Source organism: Aquarana catesbeiana, linkage group LG02 (assembly GCF_042186555.1).
Source record: "Aquarana catesbeiana isolate 2022-GZ linkage group LG02, ASM4218655v1, whole genome shotgun sequence".
Taxonomy (NCBI): domain Eukaryota; kingdom Metazoa; phylum Chordata; class Amphibia; order Anura; family Ranidae; genus Aquarana; species Aquarana catesbeiana.
Window position 1 is genome coordinate 701,765,386 of NC_133325.1, and position 16,083 is coordinate 701,781,468.

General features: G+C 42.6%; 1 protein-coding gene across 3 annotated transcripts in view; it reads left to right on the forward strand.

Moving 5' to 3' along the window:
* The window catches only part of CTPS2 (CTP synthase 2), a 409,104-nt gene that overhangs the window by 21,629 nt on the left and 371,392 nt on the right, over window positions 1-16,083 (forward strand). For all 3 annotated transcript variants that reach the window (XR_012241769.1, XM_073616921.1, XM_073616922.1), the window contains 2 exons: window positions 2,366-2,466; window positions 9,552-9,668. Coding sequence is in view for 2 of the 3 variants with exons in the window: in XM_073616921.1 (XP_073473022.1) it covers window positions 2,366-2,466; window positions 9,552-9,668 (218 nt within the window). In the remaining variant the exon portion in view is untranslated. The remainder of the gene's footprint in view (window positions 1-2,365; window positions 2,467-9,551; window positions 9,669-16,083) is intronic.

The following is a 16,083-nucleotide window of genomic DNA, read 5'->3' on the forward strand; positions in this document are numbered from 1 at the left end:
CTTTTTCGGCCGCCAGCGGGGGTTAAAACCGCACCGCTAGTGGCCGAATACAGCTACAAGAACGACGGTACAGCAGCGCTAAAAATAGCGCTGTTGTACCGCCGACGCCCCCACCGCCCCAGTGTGAAAGGGGCCTAATGGAGATATCACATACGTCTTGTACGTCACTACGTTCGTAATTGTTAGCCAACATGTGTGACCATGTGTATGCAAGACAAGTTGGAGCCAAAATCCTTTGAACAAAAATCCACGGTTTTGTTGTTGGAAAGTCCGATCCTGTGTACGGGGCATAAGGTTTCTCCAGAGGCTGCTAGAGGTTCCTTGAGCTGTGGCTAATTGACCTCCCATTTGTTGGTGCCTGCGTAGTTCCAGGACCAATGCTATTGGCAAAGCCAGCTGCATGACACCAATGATCTTTTTAGCTGTCTCTAAGGGTGGCAGTCTGACCACCACTGTAAGTAGGGCATTCTGGCCATCAATGTAAGAGGCATTTTCCCCACTGACTGCCAATTAAATAGTTTATCAGGGTTTCCCCTAAAACTGAAATTTATTTCAAGGGTTCCTCTGGGGCAAAAAGGTTGAGAGAGAGTAAGACCCATATAGACAATAGAAATCTTCCTCCAAACTCATCTCTAGTTGAATTCTGAACTTGCGCTCTTTCTTTATTCCAGTGAGCTACCAGCCAGGTAATTGCCGCCCTGCGACTTACATATACAAATCAGCAGCTCATTGGAGTAAAAAAAGAGAGCATGTTCAGAGTTCAGCTAGAGTTGAGTTTGAAGGAAGCATAAGCTCATCTATAATAGACAACAAGATGAGCAAGGTCCCCCAGGTCTCATGGCCTCCCACCTCAGCTTGGCACCTAGTCTTGGCTAAGATGGCACAATTGCTTCAGCCTTTGAAATGTTTTTTTTCCATAAGAAGCTGTAGCTAAGTGTCTGTAGGTTTTTTTGGACCGAGTATTTGACAAAAGTCTTTTGACAAAGAAGAATGCTGATATTATTTCTGTTTAACTAAGGACTGCTGCCTTGTGGTTTGAATATGATGGATGGCCTGTTGGCTTTATAAGTGGTTGCTCAGCTACTGTAAGTATGAAGTTTCTCCCTTTGACACAGATGTCATTAGAAGAAATGCCTTAATAAAAATGCCAGACAAAACAGCCTTTGAAGTAGCTTAAATAAAGAGTAGTGAATCATCATTATCTGATCAAATATTTGGATCTATCTCCGACTGAATAAACTTAAAGTGATTGTAAATCTAAACCTGCACGGTGCCGTTACTGGCGGCTCCGCATGCATGCGCGGGAGTGACGTCATCCCGGTTCCGGCCAATCACAGCGCCGGAGCCCACGATACCTGGAAGTAACTCTGGGATCGATGTCGGCCGCTGGAGTGGGGTATGAGGACGGCTGCAGGGGCTTCGATCTCAGGTAAGTAATTCATAATGAGCTAGTATGCTTTGCATACTAGCTCATTATGCCTTTGTCTTGCATGTTTTTTTGCATGTTTTTTTGCATTTTTTTTCTAGAGTTTACAACCACTTTAAATGAATGTGTACAAATAGTTGTACAAAATCAGATCTGGTGGAAGATCAGGAGGGCTACAGTGGAACTAGCAGAGTACTCGCTCCCAGACACCCTCTGTGGCTTACTAGCTGTGGATGGGACTGCTGGCAGTACAGAGTCTCTGATATATTGGGGAGCCACACTTTACTTTCTACCTGTAACACAGCTACTCATACTGTATATCCCTTTGAACACAGTACAACGTGACTTGTAATTGCATGCCGCTCCATCCAATCAAGAGTTAGTATACCTCTGCCATAATTTTGGTTTCATGATCAGTGGGATATATGAGCAGCGGCAGTGCAGGGAGAGGATTAAGTGCAGCAACTCACTCAGAGACTTGCACTGACAGCGAGGTAAGTCATAAATAAGTGCTTGGTCTGCTCAAGGGGAGAGTCCAGAGCTGTAAGATGTTGGGGCTTATTTACTAAAGGCAAATCCACTTTGCACTACAAGTGCACTTGGAAGTGCAGTTGCTGTAGATCTAAAGGGGAATATCTGAAATGAGGGGAAGCTCTGCTGATTTTATCATCCAATCATGTACAAGTAAAAATGCTGTTTTTTATTTTCCTTGATGTCCCCATCAGATCTACAGCAGTGCCCTTGTAGTGCAAAGTGGATTTGCCTTTAGTAAATAAACCCCATTATGTCGCATAGCCTGTTACTGGGTGGCCGCAGGTTAAATGTGCCTTAAACTAGCCCAGAGGCTGCTGAGCTGTGCTAATCTGTAACCACTTATATGTTCTTTTCCTATTTAGTAAAGTCCTCCATGTCTGATTAAAGCTGTTCTCTTTATTACAGTGGTCCCACATATCACTGATGCCATTCAGGAGTGGGTGATGAATCAAGCAAAGGTCCCTGTGGACAAAGACCGCCAGGAGCCACAAATCTGCGTTATTGAGGCAAGTGCAGTTAACCTTTAGCTAGAAACCGCTGGTGTTTTTATTCTGAATTTTGTAACCAAGTCTTGCATGCTACTACACAATATAGCAACTATACAGCAACGTCACTTTTTACTACATTTTGTATTTGACTATGAAGACACTGACATCATTTTTACTACTCTGATTAATATGATCATACGAAAGGCCCTAAAACACAGTTTCTTTATCCATACGGACAAACTGTGACTGTACAGGTACAGTGCATTCGGAATGTATTCACAGCGCTTCACTTTCTCCACGTTTTGTTATGTTACAGCCTTATTCCAAAATTGATTAGATTCATTATTTTCCTCAAAATTCTACAAACAATACCCCATAATGACAATGTGAAAGAAGTTTGTTTGAAATCTTTGCAAATTGATTAAAAAAAAAAAAAAAATCACATGTACATAAGTATTCACAGCCTTTGCTCAATACTTTGTTGAAGCACCTTTGGCACCAATTACAGCCTCAAGTCTTTTGTGAGTATGATGCTACAAGCTTGGCACACTTATTATTGGGCAGTTTCTCCCATTCTTCTTTGCAGGAACTCTCAAGCTCCATCAGGTTGGATGGGGAGCGTTGGTGCACAGCCATTTTCAGATCTCTCCAGAGATGTTCAATCGTGTTCAAGTCTGGGCTCTGGCTGGACCACTCGAGGACATTCACAGAGTTGCCCTGTAGCCACCCCTTTGTTATCTTGGCTGTGTGCTTAGGGTCGTTGTCCTGTTGGAAGATAAACCTTTGTCCCAGTCTGAGGTCCAGAGAGCTCTGGAGCAGGTTTTCATCAAGGATGTCTCTGTACATTGCTGCATTCAGCTTTCCCTCGATCCTGACTAGTCTCCCAGTTCCTGCCACTGAGATACATCCCCACAGCATGATGCTGCCACCACCATGCTTCACTGTAGGGACGGTATTGGCCAGGTGATGAGCTGTGTCTGGTTTCCTCCAGACATGACGCTTGCCATTCAGGCTAAAGAGTTCAATCTTTGTTTCATCAGACCAGAGAATTTAGTTTCTCATGGTCTGAGAGTCCTTCAGGTGCCTTTTGGCAAACTCCAGGCAGGCTATCATGTGCCTTTTACTGAGGAATGGCTTTCGTTTGGCCACTCAACCATACAGGCCTGATTAGTGGAGTGCTGCAGAGATGGTTGTTCTTCTGGAACCTCCCTGACTAAGGCCCTTCTCCCCCAATCGCTCAGTTTGGCTGGGCAGCCCACTCTAGGAAGACCCCCGGTGATTTCAAACGTCTTCCTTTTATGGATGATGGAGGCTACTGTGCTTATTGGGACCTTCAATGCTGCAGACATTTTTCTGTACCCTTCCCCAGATCTCTGCTTCAATACAATCCTGTCTCAGAGGTCTACAGACAATTCCTTGGACTTCATGGCTTGGTTTGTGCTCTGTCATGCATTGTTAACTGTGGGACCTTATATAGACAGGTGTGTGCCTTTCCAAATCATGTCCAATCAACTGAATTTACCACAAGTGGACTCCAACCAAGTTGTAGAAACACCTCAAGGATGATCAGGGAAAACAGGATGTACCTGAGCTCAATTTTGAGTGTCATGGCAAAAGCTGTGAATGCTTATGAACATGTGATTTTTTTCCCGTTTTAAATCTTGCAAAGATTTCACTTTTTTCATGTTGTCATTATGGGGTATTGTTTGTGGAATTTTGAGGAAAATAATTAATTTAATCCAATTTGGAATAAGGTTGTGACATAACAAAATGTGGAAAAAGTGAAGCGCTGTGAATACTTTCCGGATGCACTGTAAGTATATGTTGTTAACCAAAGGTAGGCATAGCTTGTTATAAAAGGACAATGTGAACATATGCAGAGGAGATATCTTAGGGTTAATTTTATATCCAGTGATGTGGATTTCATTCATTAGTGCTCATGTTTCCAATGTCACAAGGCTCTCCAAACCTGGCAGTCACCAGACTCAAATCTAATAATGCTTACTGCTAGAGACAAAAAAGTGTACAACAATCACCAAGGAGAGAAGTCATTTATTCATAGGCATCGAATGTTTGTCTTGACATGATGGTCAGGTTACTTGCAGCCTGTTTATTCTGAGCTAAGTGCAAAAATAAATATATATAGAATATAAGTAGATCTACAATTCAGTTTACTCCATCTTTTCTTGTGGAACCCAGCTGTAATACCAGTTTGTGGCCACTTGTTCTTTGGCACAGAAAATAATAGCAGCATACAGTATGTATAGAGACCTTGCAATTGGCTAAGTTCATTTTAAAGCAAGTCAGTTCCATCTTTGTAGTGTAATTAATATATTCAACTTTAATTATATGGGTATAAACTTATTTGTATTGTTGGGGCATAGAAGGTTTTGAAGGACTAGGTTGAAAACAACCGCCCTAGACTATAAGAAAACGTCAGTAAAGCTTAGTAAAAAAAAAAAACGAAAAAAAAAACAAAACAGCCAAATGCACATTACTTAATATTAGTCTGATGTGTCCCTTTTGTTGTGGCTCCTGCATTCATTGAAACCTTTCTCCTCCAATGTCCCCCTCCCACCACTGCCACCATAATGTTCACGTGTGGCAAGAGTCAATACAGCCAACAGACCTCAAGAGTGACAACCGTGTCTGCTCTTTCCGCCCACCTCCTCCATTCATAGAAGCTGTACTATAGCTTCTATGAATGAAAAATGATTTAGGAATCGGAGGATGGGATGATAAATGAAAGGTCCACCTTCTCCATTCATAGCATACTTCTTGCCAGCACATGAACTGATTCCCTTTTTGTGCTGCTTCTCCCCCTCACACTTCAACCCTGCTGTACAGGGACTGCAAGAGGCTGATAACCATGTCAATTTCAGTTACTTCTTGCAGTGAAATAATACATGTAATGCTAATGTATTAATGATTGCAGAGCTTCATTCATTTGTGTCTTTTATTATCTACCTACAGTTCAGCTTTTACCACTTACTGTCCGCCGTACATATATATGCCCTGGGACGGGAGCGGTGATATCTTGGTCATCGCTGCAGCATCATTTTTTAGAACAGGACATTCTGAACAAAGTAAAAAATGATCCGTGTGGCTATCCAATGCCTGAGACAGAGTGAGAGGAGCTTTGGTTGTTCCTCCCCCTTTGTGACATCAGGAACTGGAGTGATGAGCATTTCGTCACTTCTGGTTTTGATTTTTTGTTTACCTGACCATTATCGGCCAGTGGAGCAACTGGTCAGACCGAGGAGAGATCTGGAGTCTAATATCTCTCTATAAAGGGGACCTGTCATGGCCCATGCTATCACAAGGGATGTTGTTCTTTGCAATAAAGTTGACAAAACATTTTTTTTTAAACAGTGTAAAAAAAAAAATAAATAAATGTAAATAAATAATTAAAAAAAAAATGTAAGTGCCCCCATCCCCCTGTGCTCACGTGCAAATTTAAACATGCACAAAGGTCCCGCACACAATTGTAAATGGCAAACGTTCGAGTGAGAGCAATAATTCTAGTGCCAGACCTCCTGTGTAACTCTAAACTGGTAACCTGTAAAGGCTTTTAAAGCTTCACCTATGGAAGTACCGTAGTTTGTCGCCATTCCACAGGAGTGTGAATTTTTAAAGTGTTAGATATCTGTTTACTCGGTAAAACATCATCTTTTATAATTTACCAAAAAATTGGGTATTATACTTTTAATTTTATAAACCATTATGCAAATATGGAGCACATAGAAAAAATTGCAACCACAATCATTTTATTCTCTAGGGCATTTACTTAAAATATATGTATAATCTTTGAGTGTTCTAACTAATTTTCTAGAAAAATAATGCAGATTTTTACATGTATGAGCGAAATGTCAGAATTGGCCAGGACTGGAAGTGGTTAACAAACAAACAAAACTTTTTGCAAAGCTAAAGTTGCTTATTTTACCTGTTGTTGTCGCTGTTAATCTCTTTTCTCATGATTTTATCCTGTGTAATCAATGACTGGAAGTTTTGAAAGCTTTTTGGAGTAACACATCTATATGTTGTGTATAGAGTATTTCTCCTTACTATGTCTTTTTGGATAAGGCAAAAAAATTATTCGCTTTGCAAGTAGTTTTTTGCTAAAGCTTAGTAAATGAGGGGAAGCCCTGCTGGCATCAATCATCCAATCATGTGCAAACATTCTGTTTTTATTTTATTTACTTGTACATAATTAAGTATTCTAAACTTTGCAGCCTATAGGGTTGATTTACTAAAACTGAAGCGTGCAAAACATGGTATAGCTCTGAAACCAATCAGCTTCCAGGTTTTATTGTCAAAGCTTAATTAAACAAGTTGAATTTAGAAACTGATTGGCTACCATGCACAGCTACACCAGATTTTGCACTCTTCAGTTTTAGTAAATCAACCCCTATGTGCCTTTAGGAAATCAACCTCGATATCTCAGCCAAATGCAGTTTGGTTATGATGAACAACTATATATTCACCACTAGATGGCACACTTACCTAAATAAATATAATCCTTGGCAGCCTGATGCACTTTGCTTTGGATGCCTCTCGGCTTTCACCTAATTGCAGTCATATCAACATATCTCTACTGACTAACCTAACTGTATGCATGTAATGTTACAAACTGTCATCTGGTTTCTGGTTCATTGCCCACAGTACCGCTTCTGCTGGTAATATATTATTATTATTCTGTCTTTCAAAGACAGAAAGAACTATTAAAATAGATAATGGGATTGACTTGGCAATGACTTAAAACAAAGCCTACCAGCCCTCTGATGTATTTGTTGAAAGCTAAAATTTAAATTTTTGGATGGAGCCGGGCTGAAGCCGTGTTTAATGGTCCTGCATTTGGGCTGTGCTGGTGATTTTGTTTTTCCCATGTGTAACCCCTAGTTTGGGTTGTGTCCGCAGCAGCATTATTTTCACCTCTAAGTATGTACAAGCAGGTGTTTAAGGTCCAAAAATGCACCAGTACTTTTATTCCCTTCCCTCATCCCCAAACATTTACCTGCTGCCCTCGTCACCGCTGCCGGGTGTGGGACTGATCACCACTGCCGGGTGTGGGACTGATCACCGCTGCTGGGTGTGGGACTGGTCACCGCTGCCGGGTGTGGGATTGATCACCGCTGCCGGGTGTGGGATTGATCACCGCTGCCGGGTGTGGGATTGATCACCGCTGCCGGGTGTGGGATTGATCACCGCTGCCAGGTGTGGAATTGATCACTGCTGCCGGGTATGGGATTGATCACCGCTGCCGGGTGTGGGATTGATCACCGTTGCTGTGTGTGGGATTGATCACCGCTGCCAGGTGTGGGATTGATCACCGCTGCCGGGTGTGGGATTGATCACCGCTGCCGGGTGTGGGATTGATCACCGCTGCCGGGTGTGGAATTGATCACCGCTGCCGGGTGTCGGATTGATCACCGCTGCTGGGTGTGGGATTGATCACCGCTGCCGGGTGTGGGATTGATCACCGCTGCCGGGTGTGGGATTGATCACCGCTGCCGGGTGTGGAATTGATCACCGCTGCCAGGTGTCGGATTGATCACCGCTGCTGGGTGTGGGATTGATCACCGCTGCCAGGTGTGGGATTGATCACCGCTGCCGGGTGTGGGATTGATCACTGCTGCCGGGTATGGGATTGCTCGCCGCCATTCCCCTAACTCCTGAATCCGCAGCAGACACTGAGGGCTGTGCTGTGATAGGCTCCTGCTGCCATCAGTCACATTTCTGAGAGGAGAGTGGCTTGCAGGTAATGTTTGTCAATGCATGCACACAGCTTAAGGGGATGATATCTAACCCGTATGACCCTAACCAAATGCTGACATTAAAAGGGAACAGACTATCGTTTCAGCCTTATAGACGTGTGCTTTACTAAACCACACTGATCACTCCAGCCTCACCTTATAACAAAACACCTGATCCCATACGAAATGAATTCTTGACTATCAGGGCTTTATAAGTATACCCCTCTATAGAATAACAAACACCTTTATGGTGTTGATTGCCTTGGAAGGTTCAGACTGGTGGTACAAGGTTGGTGTCTCCAATCTCTCTCTCTTATGTCTTTCTAATATGCTCACATCCTTTCAGCAACTACAGATGGAGTTTTCTCTCCTAAGGTCTTTGTTTTTTAGATATATTCAACTCTGCCATGCTCTTAAAGTGTTACTAAACCCAGCAACAGTAAAATCAGTGTGTATATGCAGTAAAGCATGCTCGTTATACTCACTGTGGAACCTAAGGGGTTACCTCCACTGACCCTTGACCCTTATTACAAAGGTCAAGCATTATTACTCAGAAAACCCTTGGATTAGAAACGAGGAATTGTCATCTTCAATCTGATTCAGCCCGTATGTATAGCCAAATATTTCTCTGAGGAACCACAAAGCCCAGCTCCACATACTGTATATATCAGATGGTCAGAACAACTAGTGAAGGAATTCATCTTTCAAGCTGCAGCCCCATCCTCCTCCTCCTGTTCTTCAGACCTTCAACTGATCTCCTGCATCTCCTACTGTTATATATGTTTGGCAAAATAATGAGAACTCAGGCCACAGCTCCTGTATATGCATTAAAAACATACTTTATTTATTGTATTGCCTTGTTGTTTATTATTTTCTTTTGTTCATAATTATAGCACTTTTCTCTGTAACCTTATGATATGTTAACATGATGAGCTCTTTGGTTGTGTTTGAAGTCTCTGTAAGCTTCTCTGCAATTAGTAGATTCAAGTCTGCACTTCAAGTCTCCAGAAGTATAGGCTTTGTTGTTTTTGTTTTGTCTGTTCTTCTATTTTTCTGTAACTACAAAACTGCAAATATTGAAGTCTTCTCTTCTTCAATAAAAAAGTCTCTTGACAAAGAAAAAAACCTTCATTCCATATTCTTTTATAAAAAGGAACGTCCGGCCAAGTCACACAGATGTCTTCTGACTTAACACCAAAAGGGCAGCCTTCTTGGGTCCAACCCTCACATCAGGATTACACACTATATCCCTTCTTCCTTGTATACATTATAATTGGTAGTGTAACTATGGCTGTTGTTATGGTAGTGTGATTCACTTATTTTTTTACTTTTATATTACTTTTTTTTTAGTTGGGTGGCACAATTGGAGACATTGAGGGAATGGCATTCATCGAAGCTTTCAGGCAATTCCAATTCAAGGCAAAAAGAGAGAACTTCTGTAACATACACGTCAGCCTTGTACCCCAGGTAGGTAAACAATCGCTTTTGTATTGAAATAATTCAAAGATGATGCTTTTAATCCACCAGAAAAAAAAAAAAATCCAAATTTATGTAAAAATACATGTAATGCTGTATTAATGATTATAGAGCTTCATTCATTTGTGTGCAAAAACAAAAAACGAAAAAAAAAAATCCTCATTTATTAGAAATATATCACAATAGAAAGGCAATTGCCTGCATTGTGAATGTTGAATGCCCCCTTCACCAGCCCAGAGATTTAAAGCAATTGCTTTTAGCCATAAGTTAAAATGGAACTTAAATCTTGCTAGATCACTTCATGCTGGTCCCTTTTGCGGGTATAGCTACATATGTAAACATAGAAAAAAATTGCCTATACTGCACTGTGCAGAATTTGTAGAGGCCAAACTGCCGACAGCCTAAAGATTTACTGCTGTTCAGGGGCTCTGTGCTTCAGCAAAATGGCAGCCTCTAGCAAGAAACAGAAGCAATCCTGGAGGCAATTTACAGCACACATTAATTTTGGTAGCATTAATATTAATGTGGAATGTATGTACCTTGCTAAAGAACATTCTTTTTTTATCAAATTGTTGTGGATAAAGTTCCACTTTAAGATCACAATACACGATCAAAAATGCAGGACTGCAGTCTGAATATTTTTGGATATTTTGGGTGAGAGAAAGGAAACTGCAGAAAAAATCATGTGAGTAAATATCTAGTAGGAAAGGAAAATGAATCTGTAAAGCACACACAGACGGGGATGCAAATGATGAAATATGTGTAATAGAGTGTTTTAGGGCCTCCATCTGACCAAACTACCTATGAATGTGTCTTGTATTAGGGTGGATGATGTAAAAGAGAAGGTGTCTGATTAAGTTTCAAGGTCCTGACCAGCATAGTATTTTAGGGTGAACCAATTGGTAGAATTGATCATCAGCCATTTTGGATGATATTTGGCTGTTTTCTATTTTTCTCCTGTAGATAACTGAGAGTAGATGTGTCTGTCTGTGTTCCTTCTCTAGCCTGCATATAGGCATAAAGATGCACCTTTGAGCTATGCACTTGTACATGCTTACGTGACAATCTCGTAGAGCTTTCGGGCAGCTGGATAGTGTATCCAAGTATAGTTTTCATATGTTTATAACCAGAGTTGGATGTGATCCTGATATTATCAGGATTGATAAATGTGCAGTAGCCCAAAGAAGACAACTGCGTCTGAGGAAAATAATCTGTTCATGGAAATAAGTTCTAGAGGTATGAGTAACTGAGCTTAAGTGGGCTGGAACTGCAAATGTAAAGATTTGCTAATTTAAAGTAAACGACTAGTTAATGTTAATTGGGTCTAAGCAGTAAGCCTGAAAATTGTACATTTTGTCCCCAATTTTTCCTGAGAAGAGCAATGCCATTCCCCTGTTTTGAGCCTCATAACTGTAAATATGCACTGCCAGATCAAAGGCACTGCTAACTCTAACTGATTGTCTCACCAGATAAGGAGTGTATTTGGTAAAGTTCCTACTGTGTTGCTCACTGTTCTCCTTGCTGGAGAGGACCCTGTATCTGAGGACCTGCAGTGCAAGCATCCCTGTGCTTCTGCTTAAGAGTCGGTTCACACTGAGGCAGCACGACTTGCAGCGCTACTGCCTCAGGTGACCTGCACACGACTTCAGCGGCGACTTGCAAAATGACTTCTGTATAGAAGTCAATGCAGGTCGCCTGAAGTCGCCCCCAAGGTAGTACAGGAATCTTTTTCTAAGTTGGAGCGACTTGTGTTGTTTCTATTAAAACGGTTCCATTGTACAGAATGGAGCGCGACTTGTCAGGTGGCTAAGTTGCCTGACAAGTTGCCCCAGTGTGAACCGAGTCTAAACCATTCTGTTGATCTGAACCACGGCTGCTACTTCTTGAATATTACTCTATTAGTCATCAAATCGCTAGTCATCAGGAAGGCAGCTCTGACATGAGGTAGCAAAGCCTCCTCCCCAAGATAGCTGCCTTAAAGAAGTCCGGGAGACCAAAATAATAAACATATATGCTCACCTAGATGGCTGCAGCATTGATCCGATTCTGCAGTTGTCCCCTGCTGGGTCTACACTGAGAACTGAGCGATCAAAGAATGTTGATTGCTCAGTTCTTGGGTCTGCTTTGAGCACATAGCAGTGACTCTCAGTCACCACTGCCTGCTTTGCCCCTACAGCGTTCACTGGAGTGCCAGACTGTGGAGGGACGAGGCAGCTGGCTCAGGCATTCAGTGGCACACTGAGAGGATGAGTCAGCTGCCTGTCAGTCTCCAGGGGGAACCCAACATTATTGTTGGGATCCCTGCAGAGCCTGGAACGCCTCTGTAATGTCAGCCAATAGCAGACTTTAGCCCGCTGTTGGCTGAATCTGTAAATATGCACTGCCAGATCAATGGCACTGCTGACTAACTGATTGTCTCACCAGATTAGTAGTGTATTTGATAACGTTCCACTTCCTACTGTGTTGCTCACTGTTCTTCTTGCTGGAGAGGACCCTGTATCTGAGGACCTGCATTACAAGCATTCCGGTCAGTCACCACTCTCTGCTCTCCCCCTACAGTGCTCACTGAAGTGCCAGACTGTGGAGGGGCGAGGCAGCTGGGTCAGGCTCTCAGTGGCACAATGATAGGTTGAGTCAGCTGCCTGTCAGGCTCCTGGGTGGAGCCTGGACCAGTTCTGTAACGTCAGCCAACAGCAGATTTTAGCCCACTGTTGGCTAAATCTGGGTCACAGTGCAGAACTAGGTGCACTCCTGTGACCCACAAGAGAAATATGGGCAAAAGAGCTTTGCTTATTCCACATCCACCTTATTCTTACTTTACATTTCGTTTATGTGCATCCGTGCATATGCATGCTAATATGTGTGCACACACACACCCACGTGTTCATTCTCTTATGTCCCATCTTGATTTTATCCTCCTTATTTTATAGTCCATCAGTTTGATGGTATCAGTATTTTATTCTTACACGATCTTCTAGCCCATAATTCGTTTTACTCCAGGTACAGACATGATTTTATATTCACACATATTTGTATAGAGAGCACCTTAAGCCAGTGGTTAATATTATTGTTAATTTATGATTTACAATTTATTATTGATAATCTTAGATCATTATTCATAATATTTCATCCTCCTTCATTATTTAATTTATTCCATACATACTCTTTTACATACTGTTTTACCAGTCGATCATATTGAACTTATATTTCTCAAATTCTATGGATATTTTATGGTATTTATTTTAATGATGAATTTAAGATATATAATCAATCCAATCATTTTACTAATTATGCTCTTTCAAGCATTAAATGTTCACTTATGAGATAGGTATAATAATCAATTTCTTAATATCAGGCATCATTTATTATTATCTTTTGTAATTATTTTTTATAAATTTTCTGAGATTGTAGAGTGATTGTCTTTCATTAAGAATTAGCTTTTAAGGTTTTTTCCCTTAACGTCTTTCAGGACAGCACCTTGAGAGCGTGGCTCCACCCACTTGACAGGAAACACACCTCCACCAAACTTTAAAAGGAGGCTCCTTCCCACTTATCAGTTTATGTGTTTCCTCCGGCGGGAACACATGTGGGAGTTTGGAGCTCTCAAGGTTCTGTCCTGAGAGAACAGGCTCCCTACTCCACTATTTTTTTTTTTTTTTACCTACCTCAGGAGAGCCGATTCCTCCCATTTTCCACAGGCTTACGGGTGCCGGGTGGATGGGCTCCTTCTCCCTCGTCAGTGCTCGGGGAGAGCCAGAACTGCTCCGGGTATTGCTGCTCCCAGGCAGGGGCGTCAGGCATGTCAGGCGTTTTTGTTTGTTTTTTTCTTGCCTGCACATGTTTTTTTCCCTGATGCCGCTGCCATCTTGGGAAGGGCAGTCAGAGGACTGCATCCGCAGGATGTGAGGTATCCGGAAGTGGGGCGGCATCCATGGAGCAGGCGCCAGGCGTCATTTCCGCCGGAAGCGCAGGGGGAGGAGGGAGGAATAGGTCTGGTGCCTATTTATTTCCGGTTCCGGTCCGGCGCACAGGCGCTATTGGAGTCCGGAACCGGCGTTTTAGCCACAGGCATCACGCTGCTGCCTCAGCATGGATTCAGGAACCGCAGCGAGTGGAACAGGCACAGGCACCAGCAAGGCCCAGGTAAAGAGCAGACTGTAGTTTCTGCTCAGCTTTACTGTGGGGTCTCTCTCTAGCCCTCTTCTCTCTAAATGTTAGTGAAGTTTGAGGGTATTTTTTCCCACTGGTGGCGGAGGGGCCTGTCAGGGCACATGAGTCTGATAGCTTTTCTCACTGTGCACCTGTGGTGAGCAACCTTGAGTAATCAGGCTGACTCTAAAAGATGGTTTGTCTTTTTTCTCTCTCTTTTTTTCCCTTATCATGGCAGGCCAAGAGCTCTGACCCGGGGATTAGAAAGAAATGTCCTTCATGCAAAATTAAGTTAAATGAAGGCTGGAAAAAGGCTTTATGTCAAGCATATATTGACTGCTTGGTGAGGGAAGAAACCACTTCCACGTGCAGTGATCTAATCGCATCTGCTAAAAAGGAATTGGATGCTACCATTCAATCCTTCAGATCCTCACTCACCTATCCATCTGCAAGTCAGCCCACTACCTCACAGTCCTCTCAAGGCTCACTGTTAATCCCGGCAGTGGAGGCAGAGATGGGTCCTCTGAACCGGGAAGGGCTTTCCCCATCCCATTCTAATAAATCAAATGAGGATGGTGATGAGCTGGAAAATATGTCTTCCAAGTATAAATTGTCTTTGGATCAGGTGGATGGCCTTTTAAAGGCTATTTATGCTACTCTAGGCCTTGAGGAAGAGCATAAGGAAATGTCTTTGACATGACAAGATGTATGCAGGGCTTAGTGAGTCTAAGTCCCATACCTTTCCAGTCCATGCAGTGATTTCTGAAACAATCAGAAAGGAATGGGCTGACCCTGATAGGAAACCATTTTTCTCTAGGGCTCATAAGAGAAGGTTCCCTTTTGATGAAGACCCAGCAGCTCTTTGGAATAAAATTCCAAAACTTGATGCAGCCTTTTCTCAAGTGTCAAGATCTACTGATCTAGCATTTGAGGACATGGGGATCTTAAAAGACCCCATGGATAAAAAAATGGATCAACAGCTCAAGCAGACTTGGCAATCCATTATGGGCAACCTTAAGCCAGCAATGGCAACCACTTGCATCTCCAGGAACTTGGAGTATTGGGTAAATCAGCTTAAAGCTCATATAATAGCAGATTCCCCTAAGCAAGAGATCCTTGACTCCTTTTCTACCCTCTCAGCAGCCATAGCCTATGTCTCTGATGCCTCAGCAGAGTCTATCAGGATGACAGCTAAGGCGGCAGCCCTTGCTAATTCTGTTAGACGGGCTTTATGGCTAAAGACTTGGCAAGGGGACACAGCATCTAAAAACAAATTATGCGGGGTCCCTTTTCTAGGAGACTTATTGTTCGGCCCTGATTTGGATTCAGTTCTGGACAGGACTGCAGATAAAAAGAAATCTTTTCCTGTCAAAAAGAAGAAACAACCAGTCAAACGTTTTTTTCGTCCTCAAAGGGCTCAGGAACAAAACAAGCCTCAAGAGAAAAAGAAAAATTGGTCAGGGCAGAGGGGTAAAGGCAAAGGAAATGTCCTTTTCCATCCTCCTGTGTCAACCAGCAAGACGCAATGACAGTCGGTTACAGGTAGGGGGAAGACTACAAGGCTTTCTCCCCTATTGGGCAAGCATAACAGAAAACTAGTACATTCTGAGTATGCTAGCCCAGGGTTACATAGAGTTTTCAGATCTCCCCTCAGAAAGGTACTTGATGACAAATCTTCCAAGAGATGTAACAAAATCCCTGGCAATGAAGAGCCTATTAAAGGATCTGATAGATCAGGGGGTTATGACTTACGTCCCACAGGGGGAGCTTTATCAGGGATTTTATTCCCGTATATTCCTGATAAAGAAACCATCCGGAAATTTTCGTTTAATCCTAAACCTGAAACCGCTGAACAGATCAGTCCAATACAAAAGGTTTCGTATGGACTCCATCTTCATGGTCAAAAATCTATTGACAAGGGAATGCTTTATGGCATCAATAGACCTTCGAGATGCTTATCTGCATATCCCTATAGCCCTGCAGTCCCAAAGATTCCTAAGATTGGCGATAAATTTGGGAAAAGAGGTTCTGCACTTGCAATTCAGGGCCCTCCCCTTTGGCCTGTCTTCTGCCCCACGAATATTTACAAAAATAATGGCAGAGGCGCTTGCACCTCTTCCCATGCAGGGGATTGCGGTAATTCCGTACTTGGACGACCTACTCCTTTTTGCCCCCTCCAGGGAAAGACTGCTAGACAACCTCGGAAAAACCCGAGGTCATCTAGAAACCCTAGTTTGGATCATAAATATGCAGAAGT